General features: G+C 42.5%; 1 protein-coding gene across 2 annotated transcripts in view; it reads left to right on the plus strand.

Moving 5' to 3' along the window:
* The window catches only part of STXBP4 (syntaxin binding protein 4), a 1,994,403-nt gene that overhangs the window by 1,069,274 nt on the left and 902,937 nt on the right, over nucleotides 1–22,192 (plus strand). For both annotated transcript variants that reach the window (XM_044090468.1, XM_044090469.1), the window contains exon 11: nucleotides 3,607–3,696. In XM_044090468.1, coding sequence (XP_043946403.1) covers nucleotides 3,607–3,696 — 90 coding nt within the window. The remainder of the gene's footprint in view (nucleotides 1–3,606; nucleotides 3,697–22,192) is intronic.

A 22,192-nucleotide genomic window follows, 5' to 3' on the forward strand; every position in this document is an offset into this window, starting at 1 on the left:
TCACCATTGTAGACATGTGATGATCAAAGGCTAGATTACTATCTCTGTGTGTCCCTAAGTCCCTGAGTACAGGGTCAACTCTAAGGAGTGTGTTGTCAATATGATAGTTACCTGGGATGGATGACTTCCCAAAGGATATTATTACGTTTTTCTTGGCATTTAGTTTTAGTCCATGGCTCTGACACCAGCTGTTTGTCTGTGTCAGCCCCTCTTGGAGAACATACGTGTCAGTGTGAGATTCAATGACAGCTAATTTGCAGTCATCTGCAAATTTAGTCAGCCAGAGACCACTGACATTGGCCTTGACTTCTGATAAGTAAATGCCAAAAAGGTGCAGTCCAAGGACTGATCTCTGAGGGAATCCACTTGTGACTGGCCTCTTTGTAGAGGTGGACTTCCGAATTCTAACTTACTGGGTCCTGTCTGTGAGCCATTTGGCTGTCCACCGGGTGACATACAGGTTTGTACCCAACCTCTTGAGTTTGTTAACAATACCCAAGTGGGGTATTGTCCTCAGAACAAAAGAGTAAACGAGCCAAAAATCACAGTAATGCCCAAAGCCACAGGACCCGGATCTCTCAAATCCAGTAATTTAATAAATCCACTTCAAGTAGGCAAAAATTTTTTATTTCACATTGAAATAAAAAGAAAGAAAATGAATAAAACCAGTCGCTTTCGCTTGGTCAATACCGAGCTTCTTCAGAGTACAAAATAGTTTGTGCTTCCATTAACACTTGTTAAATAGTCAGGGAAACAGTCACATGACCTTCTAATCCATCCCCATTAATTAAAACCACATCATATCATAAAGATAAAAAAGTTTATATAGGAAAAGCACATTTTCTAATTTATATCTTCATTTTGATAGTGGGCATCCTTTTTACCAGAAGAAAGGGATAGTCAAGGGTCAAATTATTAGGGCATGAAGAATGTCTAGTACCCTTGAGGGTGTCAGAAGAAGTCCGCACTCTTGGGGTATTATTTGAAGAAAAGGGCTATCCCAAAACTTTGATCGGCCACATGATCCAAGAAGTTATAGAAACCAGGGATTCAAAATATTTCCCTGCGTTAGGAACTGGACTATATACTTCAGAACAAGATTTAAGGCTGAATCAGGTAGACCTAAAGAATAATTTAATTCACACCTTTTCTACTAGTTCCCATGAAATTGAACAGGTTATTGCAAAACATTGGCCTATATTGGTGTTACATGACGAAATAAAACAATTTGTTCCACCTGACCCTCACTTTGTAAGGAAAAGGGATTCCAATTTAAAAGAACTCTTTGAGAAAAATGGAGGCCCTGCAAAGAGAACAAGTAGGACAAAAACAGGCACACACAGATGTGGTTCTTGTAAGCAGTGCAGTTTTATGTTTGATCAGGACACTGTTTATTCCCTCTAGAAAATTTAGATACAAACCTACTAGTTTTTTTAATTGTGGAACCAAAGGGGTGGTCTACTTAGGAATAGGTGTGCATTGTTATAGTTTTTATGTGGGTAAAACTGAGAGGCAACTTAGGAGAAGAGTTTATGAACATCTTTATGATGTTTCTAAGGGCAAAGAAAATAATGCTTTCTTTAAACACTCACAGGTGTGTGATAATATGGAGTTGAAATTTTTAGTTTTAGAGCAAGTGACACCAGATTTGCGAGGTGGCAACTGGGAAAACTAGGCCCGAGTACCGTGAATTATACCAGCAGTTAAAGTTAGACGCAGGGAGATTCCCTGGGTTGAACGAGAATATTAACATCAGTAGTGTGTTAAAGTTAAGAATGGCCCGTTTATAATATTACAACAGTAACACTCCAGTTAATGCCTTGAACTTAATTGTACTTTATGCATTTTAGAGTTTGTCTTAATGAGGTTTGGAAACAGTGTAACAAGTCTATGTAAGATTAGTTCCAGACAAGGAACATTTCACCTGGTTGGACACACTGATTTTGACACATAATTCTGTAATTTAACGTTGTTTAATGACATTTTATCAGTTTTTTATACACATCTATATCTTTATGATATGATGTGGTTTTAATTAATGGGGATGGATTAGAAGGTCATGTGACTGTTTCCCTGACTATTTAACAAGTGTTAATGGAAGCACAGACTATTTTGTACTCTGAAGAAGCTTGGTATTGACCGAGCGAAAGCGCTTGGTTTTATTCATTTTCTTTCTTTTTATTTCAATGTGAAATAAAATTTTTTTGCCTACTTGAAGTGGATTTATTAAATTACTGGATTTGAGAGATCCGGGTCCTGTGGCTTTGGGCATTACAAGTGGGGTATTGTGTCAAATGCCTTGGCCAGGTCAAGGTAGGCAGTGTGAATGACTTTGCCCTCGTCCATTGCTTTGGTGACCTTCTCGAAGAAGTCCACAATGTAAGGTGGAGAAAGTACAGTGCAAGGGGAAAGTACAGTGCACAGGCACACACATGGAACGTGCAAGGGAAAAGCATATTGCAACTCTGTAATTTTAATGTTACTTCAGGCACACATCATGCACTGTAGAACTAGTTTCTTTTAGACAGATTTCTACCTTTCATACCATTTTACTTTGCTTTGTCAGTCATTGGCATTTTCTGCAATTAACACTTTAAGGTTGTTATTTTTTGTTTTGTTGTTTGCTGCAAACACGTCAAGTAGATCCTTTTTTCCACATAGAATTTTTCATATTCTTAATTTCTCTTTCTTTTACCTCATCTTCTCCTGTAACCATTTCTCCTGTTTTTACTTTTACATTTGTAGTACTTTGCCCACCACTACTTATATATGGATATCCCAAAATAAAATCAGTTATAGTCTTTAAAATTTTAATTTCATATGTATACTCATCTAAACTCCTTAATCTTATTTGCCGCCAGTTTCCCTTAAACAGCCTTAAAAAAAACTTTCAACACGTGGTGAACACCAGTTCAGAAGCAGCAAAAAACTTCAGCATCATGCCAGTCTGATGGCAAAGAGGGAGAATGTCCTGATTGCAACCCAGGCAATCTGAGTTTATCTGCTCTGGGGTAGGTGTATGATGGCTGGCAGGAATACGTTTTCTATTCTTGGTTTGAGGGATTTGACCTTGTTGGATGTCTCTCTTCTGTTGCTATAGTGGAGGCCAAGGCTAAGCAAAGATAATTCTAGGCTGCTGGGGGCAGAAGGGGTGGACAGATCAGGAGTGGCCACCCTATGGGCCTAGGGATGGGACATGTGCTCATATTATTCCCCATCACATGCCCAACCACACTTTGTCATCAGCACAATGATGCATGGAACCTAGATCACAGAAAACACAAGTCACACTATGACACCCTCTGCCTCACCTCTTCTTGGCCCTCTTTCCTGGCACGGACTTCACACCACTAGTCTAGTATGGAGAGGCAGACTCCATGTAAAGTCACTTTCCTGGTAGGGAGAACCTCCCTCCCTCTGTAAGGCTTACTAGGGAAGTGCAGGGCAGGGACCTGATCAATGTTGTAGGAGCAGTAAAGAGCATAAATCATTAACAGCAGACAAAGGTTTGGCACAAAAAAGTTAATAAAATAATAATATAATACAAAAGTCAGTAAAACTGTGTAAACAGCCTATATTTCATTTTATATTCTGTACATCTTCTAGGTTGCAACTTCTGGTATATCAGGAGAAGATGATATTGAAAAACTAAGAAATGAAAAGAATGAAGCATTGAAAGAACTAAAGCAACTGAAGGTGAGTTTCATTGTTTAATCATTTTGAAGGTTTAGAGAACAGAAAGTAGGGGGTTGCAAAAACGGAAATATAATGTCAGATATTGAGTATATCTCTTGCTAGTACAAGTTTTCATTGCTAGCAGATCTGTTGGTTTCTAGCTCTCTAGTAATAGTTCTAAGTGACATTTGTGAAACTGCCAAGTGTATAATATTCCACGTTGAGCTAGATCACGCCATCATTATTGAAGATAGATAGCTGATATTAGGAAATCTTCCTTCTCATAAGGTATAACAACCCCCTGGCTGTGATTAGCGTGGGGTTTTCCTCCTCTAAAAGGTAGTAGTAGGGGAAGGTGTAGATAGGTAGGTAAATGAGTGTAGTAGGTTTCAGTATGTAAATCAGTAGGTGGGACAGAACATGCTTGATTGAATGTAGTGAGTTTAAATGTGCTATTAAGAGAAGGGGTGAGTGAGAGTAAAGTGGGATTAGGAAGAAAATTAGAACGGTATTGTAATATATAGTATGTTGTCTGTAATAAATACGGTGGTATTTACTAGTAATAAGGAGATATTTTAAGTTATTGTTTTTGTTCAAGGTAGTCCGACTCAGTGCTGTATACAAACAATTTTTGTTGCTCACTGTGTGTTTGTTAGAATGGATGATTTGATATTTGTTTCTGTCCCAATGTGTAATGGGGTAAAGTTCAATATTCTGTTATATAAACAGCATATAGGAAGTCACCAGTATTGTTTAGTGGTTTGGTTATATATGTAGAAGGATATTTTTAGAGGTCTTAATGGCCTACAAGGGTAATGTTATTTAACAAGATCTTGTTACAATGTGGTATCTGTAGCTCAGTTTAATGTATTTTTATAACTATCAAGCTATGTCATTCAGCTTATCATCAGTGTCAGTAGTGGGTAGGCCTGATATTACTGCAGATTTCTTATGGTAATATAATGAGAGGAGACTGCCTGTCTACCTGGCTGCCTATCTTTTCTACTCTGTGGAAAACAGTTTGTTCCCTGTATCAGGCTTTCATCTTATTTATGTTTAGTGAATCTGCAATAATGTTTTTTAGTTTTTGTTTGTAATTCAGGACTTCAGTCTGCAGATGTCTGGAGCAAATGACTGTAGCCTATGTAGCAGTAAAACATTACACTGATTAAAAAAATAACTTGGCCTCATCACCAGTTTTATATTGCCATATCTAAAAGATTTATTTCTTCACTGTGACAGGGTGCACTGCTGTGCTGCATATTAGACATAATAGATATAATCTATATATGTATCGGTCCTTCGGATGGGAAGTTACATCGAGGACCTATCAGCTTGTGCTGGTGATAACTCAGGTGGATGTAAATGATCCCACAGCACCTGTCAAAAAGAGTAGGGATCCTTTATTCATATACAAAAATAACTCTTATTTACAAAATATTTAGTATTTACAAATATTTACAAGTGTACATATCTTTCTCTCTCTCTCTGTCCCTCTCTTTCTAATTGTGTGTGTGTGTGTGTGTGTGTGTGTGTGTGTGTGTGTGTGTGTGTGTATATTTGCAAACACAAATCTGTTTACACAGTCATACTAAACTTTCATCCCTGTTAGACCCCCATTCCTTTTTCCATAACCACCATCTTGGATTACCCAGGTCATTTAATAGCTTTCACCACACAGCTGAGCAGTTGTGTCTCTGCAGTACAAGTCTGTGCAGAATCAATGTTTTGGGACATGGGCTGTGAAATAAGTTATAAACAGAACTTTTCCAAGACTTTTTAAGAACTGTTCAACTAATGGTTATCAACAGAAGACAAGTCATTCTAATGTTATCTTGTCTGCTTGTAGACACATAAACTGTTAGAAGTAGTCCAGCTGCTGAGATGAAATCCTTAATTTTCAGAATCCCACGTGCATTCACAACTTCTCAGGATTGTTAATGTGTTTACTGAATTTTGCGCCATTTTCTTCACACTCAACACCACCATTACAGACTACTACCAGAAGTTAAAAGTTGTTGCTGGTATTTAACCCATCAGGCTGGAACAGTCAGTGACACAGGTGTTCCATCTCAAGACTGGGCTATTGTATGGATTATAATAACTGTGTACAAAGTGATTACTAGTTGCCAGAAGTACATAGTCACAGTAATATATTATTGAGATTTGGTTGGCAAGATATACAGAGAAAACATCAAGGGGCAGCAATGAGAAATTTTCATTGCAGGTATTTACTAATGTGGACGTCATAGTATATGTAGGAGACTTTTTTTCAGTATCAACGTACTGTTACTATTAAGATGGTAGTTTACATGTATTTTTAAAGTGAGTACTTATAGGTACATATTCATTTAGATATTAAAATTATAAAATGATAATGAGGATGTCCAGTTTACTCCTTCCCCACCCTTTGTTCTATCACTTTCTCTCTCTCTCTGTTTCAGTGTGTGTGTGTGTGTGTGTGTGTGTGTGCGTGTGTGTGTGTGTGTGTGTGCGTGTGTGCGTGTGTGTGCGTGTGTGTGCGTGTGTGTGCGTGTGTGTGTGTGTGTGTGTGTGTGTGTGTGTGTGTGTGTGTGTGTGTGTGTGTGTGTGTGTGTGTGTGTGGAGAAGGGTTTTAAGGTATGAAATATTGCCAGAGTCTGTCATTTCTGTCTGATAAGTAGAATTTTGATGAGATGCTAAATTCTGACCACATAATTCTGCTCGGATCTTGTTTTTTTTTTTACTTAAGATGTTTTTCAGCTTGCTTGAATTTGAGAGTATCTGGCCAGAATGCAGTCTTTTTTGGCAATCCTTTCATTATTTTATTGGGTATATTTTGTGACTTTCATCCAAATTTTTACTGTGATCAATAGAATAAACAGAAAAAAAATAAACTTGGCTTATAAGATTTAATTATAATGCAGAAGGTTTCACATTCAGAAATGCTTCATCAGGTTTAAAATACATCCCATTAATGTAACTGAGTATTGTGAATAAAAAATGGATACTGCAACTGAATGCAGTGACTAAACCAGGATTAAATGAATCTTGTTCTTTAAAACAAGTGGTGAAGCTACGTGGATTACATCATTAATTGATCAATTTGGTTAATTAACTGGTGTTTAAATATCTGTTGTTTGGGAAGTATTTAAACCTGATAAAGCATTTCTGAACATGAAAGCATGTGTGTTATTATTAATTCTTACAAAATGTGTTTTTTTCTGTTTATTGTATTGGTTTGGATTAGTTAAACAGTTATTTCTGTGGAATTACTGTTATTTTGATCAAATCCTTACCATGCAGTGGATTATCTTTTTTTAAACAAGAAAAATATTTACTAAATGATCACTTATGACATAGACAATCATACATTTATATAAATGAAAACAAACCATATTGATATAATTTTAGTTGCAAACATTATACATAACGTATAATCTACCCAATCATTGTCAGTCAAACATTGCATAGCTCATTCAAATCCTGGCTTCTTTTAAACCTCAGTCCTCCCCTTCTTGTATTCTTCCCACAATTTCCATTTTTTTCCTGTGAATTTGCTCCTACCGTTTTCTAAAGATCCCAATTCCAGTTGTTTTGTCTCTGTTACTATATTGACTACTTCTAGTACAGTTGGCTTAGACTTTGATTTCCATTTTCTAGTAATTGCTTTTTTGACAGCCACAATAATTAGACTCAGCAACACATAACTATATCTAAGCAGTTCTGGTTCTTTATCATAGCTCAGGAAAAATTATTTCCCTAATTATATCAATTTGCTCACTCAGTATTTCTGATAGAGTTGTCTTCAGGGAATCTTTAAAGTCTGCCAACTCTTTACACTCCCAGAAAATATATTCCCAATTACCTCTTTCTTCCCCATCGCACCTCACAACATTTGCTGTCTACCTAAGGAAAAATTCTCTAGAGTTTACTTGGGGTATAAAAATATATATGCAAACATTTCCATGCAAAAATCCTAAATCTTCTAGAATTTGTTGCATATCTGTGAGACAACATATATCCGCCATTGTTTCTTTGTGAATTGCTTATCTGATCTGTCTTCCCAATCCGTTCTAACCTACTCTGACTGATTCTTGTAGTTATCATGCAATATTTTATATGCTGTACTAATTATTCCTTTTTTAACAGCAGTTTCTGTTCTAGATTGTACTAAAAATGCTACCAGTGCTGTTCTTTCATTTAGGACCCTCCCCCTTTTTCTTTCTCTTTGTCTATACCCTGATATCAATCCTTGATAGAGGGAAGGCAATCTCTAACCTGCAGTCCAAATAAATTCTTGACATCTTCCCATTCTATTACCTTTCCCTCTCTAGTTATTTGCTTGCAATACCTTGGATCCTGTGCCAGCTTTCTTCAATAAATGTCAGCCCCATCTTACTTATAGCTGGTGAATCTGGGAATCTTGAGGCAATGTTATAACTGCCTCATGTACACAGACAACCCTCTCCTCCTCCCACATAACACAAATACTTGCGAGAGATGCAGCTATTTAGCCAAACTGGAGGCTGAGCTCTCTCAACTCAGGACTGGCAAGACCAGACAGGAGGAGAAGGCAACTACAGACACCACAAAACCAGCCTCACATAATGCTACCACTCCACTGAATCAAACACATAAACACACAAAGACATACTCGGAGGCTCTGAGTAAAAATTTACCTAAACAGCAGAGGCCTCCAAAGCAGACACCCAAACAACTGCTACCTCAAGACACCCCACAAGCAACACATAAACCACAAAAGCAGTGTGCAAAGCAGTCACAGCCCTTAAGGCCAAATACAACACCAAACATACTTGTCATAGGTGACTCCATAGTCAGACACACTGACGTCCCACTCACCAGGCTGAACAAGGAGAGGGTCACAGTAAGCTGCCTATCGGGGCTAGAATCCGCCACATAACACAAGCACTCGGGTCACTCCACAGCAAGTACAAATATGACACAGTCATTGTCGATGCTGGTGTGAACGACCTGAGACGCACTCTCCCTGGACTGCATGAAAAGAGACATAGAGGAGCTCTCTGATTATGTAGCCCAGGCAGGTATGACCCTAACCCTGAGCAGTATCCTTCCTTCACCAAGAATGATGCCACAATATAGAGACAAGATGATCAGCTTTAACAATTGGCTTAATGTCTGGTGTCATTCAAAGGATCCAGTGTCTGTCTGCCTGGGATGACATGCTTGACAAGCCACGCCACCTGTCACCCTGGGATTCCGGATATTGGCTAAGGCTCTTGCCACCCCATAGTGCCTTTTTAGGCAAGGCTCAAATTCTAAACCTACCACCCTAGAAAACAAAAATGGGAAGAAATTGAGGGTAATGCTGCTCAATGCCAGAAGTCTAAATCTCAAAATGCACCGAGGCCCTTCTCAGTATGGAGAACATCGATGTCTGTGCTGTAACTGAAACCTGGTTCAAGGCTCCTGAGAGCACCCGGCACTGTTTTACCTCATATCATGCCACTCCACAAAAGGAGGGGTGTATCCATATTCATAAAGGATACTCACACCTCCAGGTTGGTGGCAACGCATGAAGCTTGGAAACCATCCAGGTGCAACTAACAATAGGCAAAACTGCTCTACAAATTGTAGCATGCTACAGGCCACCCTCTCAAACTCAGGAACCCCACACAGCCTTCCTGAAGACACTGGAGGGTATAAATGTATCTCCAAACACCATCATATTAGGTGACTTCAACTACCGAATATAGACTGGGAACATTACTCAAGCCCTAACTTTCTAGCCCAACGTTCCTGGAGTTCATAAATTCAAATGCCATGGAACAGCTAGTCACTGTTCCCACGAGAGGAGAAAATATACTAGATCTCATTGTCACAAACATGGGGACAAAATGCTCCACACCGAAGTATATCCCTCATTGGTGAGATCTGATCATAAACTAATCTCACTGGAAATCCACATCCCCCACCCCAAACAAAAAGACCATAGTGAAGAACTTCTCTAAAGCAAACTTCACACTACTCAAGACTGGTGTGGTATCCTTCAAGGCCCCTGAGTCAGAGGAAACCACAACCGAAGCCCTTACAAATGCCTTCTATGAACACCTCCAGGACTGCATGGATCAGGCAATCCCAAATAAAACCAAGACTCTTTCCACAAAGGGCAAGCGTCCAGTCTGGTGGACCCCAGCCATTAACAAACTTTACAATAAGAGGAGAAAGCTATTACATGATAGAACAAAATCCATAAAAGGAAGTCACCCTGATCATTATTAGTAAAAATTACGAGCACTCATAAAATCAACTAAGGCCAATTTTGAGAGAAAAATTGCCATGGATTCAAAGGACAATCATAAGGCCTTTTTCAGCTATGTTAGGAACCTGGGTGGAAACTCACAGATATGCTCAGAATTAGTCCAAAATGATACAAAAATCACTGAACCCACAGACATTGCCAACATACTGGCAGACAGGTTCAGTGCAAACTTCACCCCTCTCCCCTAAAGGAGAGATAACTATCCCAGCCGAGTGTAGCCTCCCGGACATCTCAAATGCGCGGGTGAAAGCTGCTCTCTCTAAAGCTAAAAACACAGCATCAATGGGACGGATGGTGTCCCCGGCTGTGTGCTACACGAGCTAAATGAGGAATTAAACCCGCACATAAGGCAGCTGTTTAATCTCAGCCTTACCACAGGATACGTGCCCAAGGAGTGGCGTGCAACTGTGGTCCCACTCCACAAAGGTGGCGCCTCGGACCCTGGTAATTACCGCCCCATAAGCTTAACAAGTCTAGTCTGCAAAGCTATGGAGAGGATCATAATGGAGCTCATAAACAAAGATATAGGGGACTTGCAGACATTGGACCCGACCCAGTTTGGCTTTGTCAAGGGAAGATCATGCCTTTTGAACTTGGTGACTTCTTGAAATAGTCACCAAGGCCATTGATGAGGAAAGGCAGTCCATACAGCCTACCTTGACCTTGCAAAGCTTTGACACAATACCCCACTCGGGTATTGTAGAAAAACTTTTAAATGTAAACCCATATGTCACAAGATGGGTTGCAAACTGGCTTAAGGACAGAACCCACAGGGTTAGAGTTGCTGGCGCAGTCAGACTCCAAGCCGGTCACAAGTGGTGTCCCTCAGGGCTCGGTCCTTGGCTCCCTATTGTTTGGCATCTACTTCTCAGAGGTACAGGCCAACATGGGAGGACTTTGACAAAGTTTGCAGATGACTGCAAACTGGGCCATAGTGGAAAGTGCATCGGACACTGATATCCTTCAGAAGGGACTCACGGAAACAGATAGCTGGTGCCAGAGCCATGGCCTGAAGTTAAACGCCAAAAATGTATAGTCATACCCTTCGGGAAAAACAAGGTAACCCCAAGCTACCATATAGGTGGCAATCCACTAAGCACAGAAGAGGTTATCAGGGACCTGGGGACCCAGGTTGACAGTGGCCTTTCTTTGACACTCACATTGCTAAAGTGGTTAGAAAGACCTTCTACATTGCCCACCTGATCATGAAGGGATTCACATCCAGATCTAGTGAGGTCATTGTTCCCCTGTACTCTTCACTTATCAGACCAATGATCGAGTACAATGCCCCATTCGGGATGTATCTCACCCGACATCTGCAGCAATTGGAGAGACCCCAAAAGTTCCTCACCAAAAGGATAAAGGGACTCCAAAATCTGTCATATGCTGCCAGATTGAAGAAACTCCAGCTCTATTCAGTCGCATACCGTCTGCTCAGAGGTGACATGTGCCTGACATACAAGGCCATGTCCAACCCGAATTAATGGACATGCTCCACCTCAAAAATCCAAATCCACCAAAACCACTAGAGCAAGCGACTTAAACCTTAGCACGGATATAAATAGGACGTGCTGGAGGGATAGATTTATCACTCAGAGACTCCCTGTGCTGTGGAATAAAATCCCGGTCCATGTGAGGCAGAGCACCTCGCTGACTCTGTTCAAGAGAAATCTAGACCTGTGGATGGGAGATCGTAGGTTTAGAATCATCTCTGGGTCACTGCTGGACAGAGGCACAATAAACTAATGGGCACAGTATTTTTTCATATAAGGGGTGGCGTAAGCCACAATAATTTGGGCTAGGCTTATAAATGCCTTAGGGCAGATAGCCTAGTATAAACCTATGAACCTATGAACCTATGTATCTCTAATTGCAATCATCCCTATCAGCAGAATCTTTTTTTTCTCCATTCATGTGTTAGCTTAGTTCTTATAATGCCTTCTGCTACTTTATAAAAATAATGATGTTCTTCGTGTTTCACTGTTGCAGTCATCACACTTGGGTTATCTGCCTGGAGGTAGCCCTCATTTGGCCCGAATACCAAAGACTTAGTATTTCTGTGTCAGATGCTGTCGCTCCAGGACTGACATCAGGTCATCAGGGGTATAAATACAGGCAGCCTACGCCATTACATCAGTCTTTCTTGCTGAGGAGCCCGAAGCAGAAGCAGTTAGCAAGTGCCGGTCAGTCGCTACCTGAATTTTCGTTTACAAATTGAATAATCCTGAAGTCTTCTAAAAGGTAAGCACCCCGTTGGGGATCCTTTTTTTCTTGCTCTAACCGATGTCAGAAAAAGTTAACAATTGTCTTGCCTGTGGAAAGGAATTATCACACAGAGATTTTCATTCTTACTGCGTCACTTGTTTAGGGCCAAATCACGACTTACCTTGCTGTCGGTTTTGTGCCTTGTTCAACACCCAAACCACTCATCGTCGGGCTCTCATTGTCGCTAAATTCTTTCATTCTCAATCTCCGTATTCTGAAATGGATTTGGTAAGCCATCCAACTACCGATATTTTGAAAAAACATAAGGATAAAGACAGAGACAGACCGCATATTTCCAAAGCTGCTGACGATGCTTCCGTTAAGCTAGTCGCCAGTTCGCCGGTACTCAATGAGGCTCTTTCGCAGCCCCGGATGCCCGCTTCAGTAGATTCACAGGCCTCTACCGAGACCTATTCAGGGTCCGGTATGCATCGAGACTCTTCTTAGACTATGGAACCTGTGGATGTCTCTACCTTGGATGGGTCCAGAGCTGCTGTGCAAGGCACCAGATTCTGAGACAGTTCTTCCCTCAACCGATGTTTGGCTCAAACAGACTTCTTTTTTATCAAAAATTACAGAGTTTCTTAGACCTAAAGTATGTGCTATGTCTAGAAAACCGACGCCCAAAGCGCCTACTCCCATGCCAAAACAAGAAATGCTTAGAATGGCTGAAGATGGTATTACGCTGATTAAGGGAAGTCAGCCTTCCCCTGCTAAGAGGAAAAGAGACCAGTCCCCTGCAGATTCAACAGACCAGGAGTCCAATGACTCTGAGGTATGTGATTATGAAGGCATGCCCTTATCTGCTTATGACGATTCAGATGCAGAGGAGTCCATTCCCTTTGCCTCCCCTCCAGAGGATTTTTCTTTTGGTGAAACCTTACATACTTTATAGGCTTAGCCAACAAAGTTCCCTGGATTACGCCACCCAAGAAAGTTATTTTCCTGTGCCACTGTCGAGCAGAGACACAGAAATGATCCCCGGGGTGTATTTCCTATTTCCCATCCACTCGTCAAGATTTTTCTTGAAGAGTGCTAATGAAGAACTTTGCCTGACATAGATGGGTAGCCTGTTCCAGAGTATGGGAAGTCTCTGGGACAGGAATCTATCCCTCCAGCATGTCCTGTTTATTGTGGTGACAAGGTTTAAGTCCCTAGAGTGTGTAGCTCGGAGGGATTGGGATTTCTTTAGGTGTAGCATGTCCAACAGCTCTGGGTTTGACATAGCTTTATATGTTAGGCGGAGATTACCTCGGTGTAGGCGATATGCTACGGAGTAAAGCTGGAGTTTTTTGAGGCGGTCAGTGTAGAGAGCTTTTCCACTGGGAATGCCAAGACTATCCTCAGTCCAAAAAGAGACTCAGAGAATTCCTAGATTTGCCATAGCACAAGCCTTTAGCAATACCCCCTGTCCTGTAAGTTGTTGATGATGTTTTTATGGAATCCAGTCTTACTCCTGATACTTTACCTCCTGCCCCTAGGAAACTAGATAGGTACTACAGAGTACCTGACTCTCACAAATTTCTTTTCAAGAATCCTACTGCTTTTCCAGGGGCCTAAAGGTATCAAGGCAACTACAGCCATGAAACCCATCCCTTCGGACAGGGATTCCAGAGCTTTGGAGTTCAGCTTTGTTAAGGGCAGATCCTGCCTCTTAAACCTGGTTGACTTCTTTGAAACAGTCACCAAGGCCATTGACGAAGGGAAGGTAGTCCACACAGCCTATCTGGACCTCGCAAAAGCCTTCGATACAATACCCCACTCGGGCATTATAGATAAGCTCACCAGCTTAAATATAAACCCCTATGTCACTAGATGGGTTGCAAACTGGCTCAAGGACAGAACCCACATGGTTAGAATTGCTGGAGCCATGTCAGACTCCAAACCAGTTACAAGTGGCATCCCACAAGGCTCAGTCCTGGGACCTCTCTTGTTTGGTATATATTTCTCGGAGGTACAGGCCAACACGGAAGGACTGTGGCTGACAAGTTCGCAGATGACTGCAAACTGGGCGCCATAATTGACTCTTCAGCCAACACAAGCATCCTCCAAAAGGGCCTCATAGAAACAGACAACTGGTGCCAGAGCCATGGCCTCAAGCTAAACGCCAAAAAGTGTATAGTCATCCCCTTTGGCAAAAACAAAGTGCCCACAAATTACCACATAGGTGGTAATCCATTAAGTACAGAAGAAGTAATTAGGGACCTGGGGACCCAAGTTGATAGCAATCTCTCATTTGACAACCACGTGGCCAAAGTGGTTAGAAAAACATTTTATATAGCCCACCTAATCATGAAGGGATTCACATCTAGATTAGGGAGGTCATTGTGCCTCTTTACTCATCCCTCATCAGGCCCATAATTGAGTACAATGCCCTTTTGGGATGTACCTTACCAAACACCTGCAGCAACTGGAAAGACCCCAAAAGTACCTCACCAAGAGGATCAAAGGGCTCAAACAGATGCCATATGCTGCCGGTTAAAGAAACTCCAGCTCTACTCAGTGGCATACCGCCTGCTCAGAGGCGATCTATGCCTGACGTATAAAGCCATGTCCAACCCGGAATTAAGGGACATGCTGCACCTCTGAAAATCCAAATCCCATCGAGCTACGCGCTCGAGAGACTTGAACCTCAGCACTGAAATAAATAGGACATGCTGGAGGGACAGATTCATAACCCAGAGGCTCCCTTCACTCTGGAATAAAATCCCAGTCCAGGTTAGGCAGAGTCCCTCATTGACTTTCTTCAAGAGGAATCTTGATGAGTGGATGGGAGATCATAGGTTTACCCCAGGTATGACTTCTGTGTCACTGTTAGACAGAGGCACAGTATACTAACCTCGAAAAAGGGCATAGCAAAATTAATTTAAAATGGGTGGCGAAAGCCAAACATACTCTGGCTAGGCTTATAAATGCCCTAGGGCAGATAGCCTAGTATGAACCTATGAACCTATAAGAAGGTATATACCTCTGCAACTTTTGCTATTAGGACATTGAATTGTCAGTTTTAGCAGCAACTTATTATGGAACTTATTAAACAAAAAGTGACTACCTTTACAGACTGTGCAGAAAATAAAGAATTGCAGGAGCTTATGCATGCTGCAAGCCAAGTCAGCAAGCATACTTTGTAGTGTGGCTTAGAAGCATCTTGCTGGGCAGCAGTCACTGGTTCTGTAATGAGAAGACATGGTTGACTCAAGGAGCAGACTTTGCCAGACCATGTCAAATCAAAGTTACTAGACGCTCCTTTGAACAAGGACAGTTTGTTTGGCACCAAAGCAGAAGAGGTTCTTAAAAACATGGAAGGTAGTCTATGCAGACTGTTAAAGAATTCTTACAAGTGCAACCCCCTAGATTCAGTAGGCATTGCCCTTCCAAACACAGGTCCTTTCCAGGCCATCTCAAGCCAGACCCAGGGGAAATAGACCACCCAGACCACAGTCTCAGGATATGCAGAGATCTAAGCAATAGAGTGCCCCCACCACCAAAGCAGGGAGTGGTAAGCCACCTCCTTACGAAAAAAAACTCACAATGACTTCTCTACTCCACTCTCCATCCCTGCCCAATTGCTGGTGCCCCTTGGAGGAAAACTTGCCCTTCATGCAAAAAACTGGATGTCCATCACACAAGACTGATGGGTCCTCAACATTGTAACCCAGGGGTACAAATTGTACTTCCACTCCCTGCCAACCCCAAGAGGGTTCCCAGACCTTCCTCTAAATGAGTGGGCCGAGGCTCAAAGCCAAGTTCTTTCCCTGCTGTCCATCAGAGCTATTCAGCTGGTTCCATTAGAACAGATAGGTCAAGGGTTGTATTCCAGACTCTTCCTGGTACCCAGAAAAGAGAGCTGTTGGTGCCCAATCCTGGATCTTTCAGTTCTCAACACCTTCCTGGTGGTACCAAAAGTCAAAATGCTTACCCTGCAACAGCTTCTACCAATGCTAGCCAACAATGCCTGGTTAGTCACCCTAAACTTAAATGAGGCCTATCTGCACATCCCTGTAAGGGAGTCATGCAGGAAGTGTCTACGTTTCAGGGCCAGATTTATGCATTATCAGATGTTCTTCATGTTTCACTGTTAGACACTGAGATATAGTCAATAGAAGTCAGGGGGCTGGAGGGAGGGTAACAAGGACTGCAACAGTGAATACACTCGAACATCTACATTTATGGTAAGTGTACACAACTGTACTGCGTTCTTCATGTTTCACTGTTGCAGTCATTACATTTGGGTAGATTCCCAAAGCTAAAGAAGGAAGGAAGCAGTTAGATAGCATTAGGATCAGCTATAAGGCCCTGCAAGACTGCAGTGGCAAAACCAGCTCTGGATTTAGTAAAAAAATGGCAAGTGGTAATGCTTGGTGAAGGTATGTACAGAACTCCAGGTAGCAGCTTCTAGGATGTCCCTGGTAGGGACACCTCTGAGAAAGGCTGTAGAGGTAGATGCAGCCCTGGTAGAATGTGGTCTTATCCCCTGTGGGGTAAGTTTTCCATGAAGCTTATAGCAGAAATGAATGCAATGGCCTTTAAAACTTAGAAATGGTTTGCTTTGAAATGGCCTTCCCCTCTGCCCCTGCAGCAAATGCAACCAGCAGTTGTTCAGATTTCCTGAGAGGCTTAGTTCTGTCCAAGTAAAATCTAAGTTGTCTGTGCACGTCCAAGGAATGCAGTATTCATTCCCCTTTGTTCTGTGGATTAGAAAAGAAGGTTGGCAAATGAATGGACTGATTAAGGGCCACACTGGATACCACCTTGGGCATAAAGGAGGGATTGGTCCTGAGGGACACCCTGTCCACGTGAATGATGATGAAAGGCTCCACTGCCATGAGGGCCTGTAATTCAGACACCCTTCTTGCTGAAGTGATAGCTAGGAGGAAAGCTGTTTTCCAAGAAAGGAATTTCAACTCTGCATTTGCAGCTGGCTCAAATGGAGGTAGAGTGAGCTTTTCCAATACAAAGTTAAGGTCCCAAGCTGGAGTAGGGCCTCTCCTGGGTGGTCTTAAGTTTTTGACCCCTCTGAGGAATTGCTTCAGCAGTGGATGAGAGAAGATGGGTAGCTATGTATTATAATGAGCTGAGATGGTGGAGGCATGGATTTTGATGGAAGAAAAGGAAAGGCCCTTGTGAAGCATCTCAGCTAAGTATTGAAGAATGAGCGGTAAATTGGGCACAGTTGTTTGCATCCCCTGTGTTTGGCTCCAGGAACAGAATCTCTTCCATTTTTCAGCATAGGATTTTCTAGTACTAGGCCTCCTTGCCTCCAGAATGACATCCATCACTTGCTTACTGAGAGATGGTAAAGGAGAGGTCATGTAATTAGCCAGGCTGCAAGGTTCAGGGTTTGAAGCTGTGGGTGCAGAATCTGGCCCTCTTGCTGGGACAGCAGGGCAGGGGTCTGAGGCAGGTGCCATGGTTCCAGAAGTGACACACTGCGCAAGAGAGGGTACCAGTGCTGGCGTGGCCAGTCTGGTGCAATAAGTATTGTCCTTGGTTTGTCCTGTTTGATCTTTAATAGCACTTTGGAGAGGAGAGGCAGAGGGGGAAAGGCACAAACTGATTTTTCCAGCTGAAGGACAGGGCATCCACTTTCCAAGCTTGTCTGTGGAGAGTCCTTGTGCAGAATTTGTCCAGTTGGTAGTTCTAAGGGGAGGCAAACAGGTCTATCTGTGGGCTCCCCCATTTGATTCTCAAAATGCTGAATATCTTTGGTTCCAGTTTCCACTCGTGTGGGTCCATGAGATTTCTGCTTAGGTCGTCTGCCAGTGTAATTAGCTTGCCTGGCAGGAATTGAGTTTGTAGGTGCACTTGGTAGCTCAAGGCTGTGTTCCATAGAGCCATGGCTAGTCTGCAGAGGGGGTATGAATGGGTTCCCCCTGCTTGTTTATGTACCACATAACAGTGGTGTTTTCTGTCTTTACCAATAATTGTCCTGGAAGAATGTGGTCTTTAAAGGCTGTCAGAGCATTCTGTACAGCTAGCATTTCTTTTTGATTGATATGCAAGTGCATTTGACTCGGGTTACATTTGCCCTGAATGCACTGCCCTGCCAAGTGAGTCCCCCATGCATAGTCTGATGCGTCTTTTGTTAGGGTTTGGGCCGCAGTGGGTAGAGTGAATGGCAGCCCCTTGTTTTTGTGGCAGGCCTCTGCCCACCAAAGGAACTCTGTCCTAATCATCTTGAGAATATTGGCACCATAGGCTTTTTAGATACCATTGTAGTTTACTCGTATGCAGTCTTGCATATGGAATTAGTAGAATGCAAGAGGCCATGAACCCCAGGGCTTTAAGTATTTTCTTGCGGATAGCTGGGTCTTTGTGGCCAGTAGTCTGTAGTAGGCTGTCAAATGAACTTGTTTCTCTGGTGTGAGGTATGCCATCTGGGAAGTTGTATTCAAGCTTGCTCCCAGGAATACAATTTGTTGACATGGTACTAGCTGTGATTTCTTGTCATTTATGTTGTACCCCAGAAAAGTTAGTAATTTCTTTACAAATGGCAGATGATTTAATGGTATATCCTGGCGTTCTGCCTGAATTAGACAATTATCCGGTTATGGGTATATTTGAATATCTCTTTGCCTGCAAAAGGCAATGACTGGAGCTAGGCACTCAAGTAGATAAGCCAAAGGGTAGTGCAGAGAACTGATAGTGCATGTAGCCTGCTCTGAATCCCTTATTGGGATATGCAGGTAGGCTTACTTTAAATCCAGTGTTGCCAACCAGGCATTTTTGCCTAGCATGGGAAACCGCTGATGAAGAGTTAGCATTTTGAATTTTGGGTTTACCAAAAAAGTGTTTAGGATAGACAGGTCCAGAAAAGGACTCCAGGAATTGTCTTTTCTGGGTACCAGGAAAAGTATTGAGTAAAACCCTTGCCCCCATTCTTCTTCTGGGACAGGCTGAATAGCCCTGATGCTTAGAAGAGAGAGAACTGGCTTTTGAACCTCTGCCCACTGATTTGGGAGTAAGTCTGGCCAACCGTTTGGGGTTGGTAAGGAGTGGAAGTGGAATCTGTATCCTTGGGAAACTATATTTAAAACCCATTTGTCTTGGGTAATGAGTTCCCAATTTTCTGCATGCAGTGCGATCTTTCCCCCTAAAGGAACAGTCAGTTGAGCAGGGCTTGGAAGGTTTAAAGTTAAGTCATTGTGACAGTTTACCATAGGGGGTGTCTTACTACTCCCAGCTTTGGAAGTGGGAGCCTCCCACTGCTTAGGTTTGTTAGTACCTTGGGACTGAAGCCTGGGTGTTCTGCTGGTTCTGGGTTTGGACTGAGAAGGCTTGGAAGAGTCAGGAAAGGACCAATTCTTAGAGGGCCAATGCCTACTAAATCTGGGAGGCTGTACTTGCAGGAAATCTTTAACAGTTTGCATAGATTTAGCTTTTTCCTCCATCTTTTTAAGTACTTCTGCTTTATTGCCAAACAGGTGGTCATGGTTTAAGGGAGCATCCAGTAATTTAGCTTTAACATGATCTGGTAAAGATTGCTCCTTAAGCCAAGCATGCTTAAGTACAAACCCAGTGACAGCAGCCCTGCAAGATGCCTCTAATGAATCAAAACCACATTGCAAAGTATGTTTTCCAACTTGTTCAGCAGAATGCATTAAATCCTGTAATTCTTTATTTTCAGCACAGTCAGGAATTAACATCATTTTCTGTTTAAGCAATCCAATAATATGTTGCTGATACTTTAACATATGAATCTGGCAGTTTAAGGCCCTGATGGCCAAAGCTACAGAAGTGTATATCTTCTTACACCATCTATCCAGGGCCCTGGAATCTCTATCAGAGGGGGTGGGATTTTTGGCAGTAGCAGCCTTAATGCCCTTGGGTCCTTGGGAAATGGTCTCAGGATCCGCAGTAAGATTTCTAAAAAGGAACTTGAGAGTCAGGTACACTGTAATACCTGTTAGGCTTTCTGGGAGCAGGAGGTAAAGTGTCAGGGGCCAGGGTAGATTCCAAGAAGGCATCATCTACAACGTCCAGTTACAGGAGGGATGGGTAAAGGCCTGTGTTGAGGTAAGAGTAAGAATTCCCTAAGCCTCTTTTTGGAGTCAGAAGTAATCCTGGCTTTCCCAGCGGAAATGCTCCACAAGAGTATGTAAAGTTTCACCAAAAGAGAAATCCTCTGGAGGGGAAGCAGAGGGAATGAGGTCCTCTGCATCAGAATCCTCATAGGTAGATAAGGGCAACTCCTGGTCATCGGAGAAAACAGAAATTTCAGAATCCTGATCAGAAGAGCCAGAAGGAAAATCAGTCCTAGGTCTCTTGGAGGGAGAGAAGGGTGGCTTCCCCTGATTAGAGTAATAAGGTCTTCAGCCATTCTTATCATTTGTTTTTTAGGCATTGAGGCCTGACCATGTGGTCTGGGCATCAGTTTTCTAGGTATGGATAGAGTTTTAGGCCTTGAAGAAGAAGATGGCATCGGTGTAATATGCAAGTCAGTAGGCCTAAATATACCCTCAGAAGCCGGTGCCTGCACAACGGCTCCCGACCCATCCACGGTAGAGACATCCGCAGGTTCCACAGTTGAAGAAGTATCTCGTGGCATACTGGAGTCCAAATGGGTCTCAGTAGAGGCCTGCAAATCTGAAGTAGCAGGTATCAGGGGCTACGAAAGCGCCTCACTGAGTACCGGCGAACTGGCGACTAGCTTAGGAGAAGCATCGTCAGCAGCTTTGGTCCTATGCGGTCCGTCTCTGTTTTTATCTTTTTGTTTTTTCGGAATGTCGGTAGTCGGGTGGCTTACCAAAGCCATTTCTGGATAATTGAACGGAGTACCAAAATATTTAGATGCAAAAATGAACCTACGACGAATAGTACGAGGTTTGAATAACAAAACCAACAGCGAGGTATGTTGTGGTCTGGGCCCAAGCAACGAATGCAGTACAAATGAAAAACTTTGAGGTGTTTGCTTTCCACAAGAAATACAATTGTTAACTTTTAATGACATTGGTTTAGAGCAAGAAAAAGGTTCCCCAATGGGGTACTTAACTTAGTTGAAGACTTCGGATCTGAAACTCGAAAACGAAAGTTTCAGGAGTCGGCCAATGGCACTTGCGAACTGATTCTGCTTCGGGCACTGCACGGCAAGAAAGAATGATATAATGGCATCGGTTGCATGCTTTATACCCCTGACTACCTGATGTCATGGAAGATGAGACAGCAACTGACTCAGGACCCAAGACTTTGATAATCAGACCGACTGAGGGCTACTGCAAACAGATAACCCAAATGTAATGACTGCAACAGTGAATACACTCGAACGTCTACATTTATGGTAAGTGTTACAAAACTGTACTTTCTCTGCACTTCCCTTTGGCTTATAAACTGTGCCCAGAGTGTTCACAAAATGCCTGGCTTCAGCCATTTCTTACTGTAGACAGAGAAATATCCAAATTTACCCATACTTGGACGACTGCCTGATTCAGACAGACAGTCAGGAATTGCTGTTGCAGCACCTGACATTTGTGATAAACCTTCTCACCTCCTTGGGGTACACCATCAACAAAAAGAAATCAAAACTGGTACCCAGTCAAAAGATTGCATTCCTGGGAGCAAGCTTGGACACAACATCCCAGATGGCATTCCTCACTTCAGAAAAACAAGTCCTACTTCAAACAAATGGCCACCGGAACCCAACTATCCACAAGAAAAATACTGCAGGCCCTAGGGTTCATGGCTTCATGTATACTGCTAAGTCCATATGTAAGACTGCATATGAGGAAACTTCAATGGTACTTAAAAAGTCTTTGGTGCCAACATTCTCAGGACCTGGAAACCGTCATTCCTATCATACCCTGTCTAAGGAGAGAATTTCTTTGGTGGGCAGAAGCATGCAGCCATAACAAGGGACTGCCCCACACTCAACCCCACACCGCCCAGACCCTAACCACAGACGCATCAGACTATGCCTGGGGAGCACACATGGACGGCAAATGCATTCAGGGCCACTGGAGCCCAAGTCAAATT

This window comes from Protopterus annectens, chromosome 12.part0, assembly GCF_019279795.1.
Source record: "Protopterus annectens isolate FY-2018-M chromosome 12.part0, PAN1.0, whole genome shotgun sequence".
NCBI lineage: Eukaryota > Metazoa > Chordata > Ceratodontiformes > Protopteridae > Protopterus > Protopterus annectens.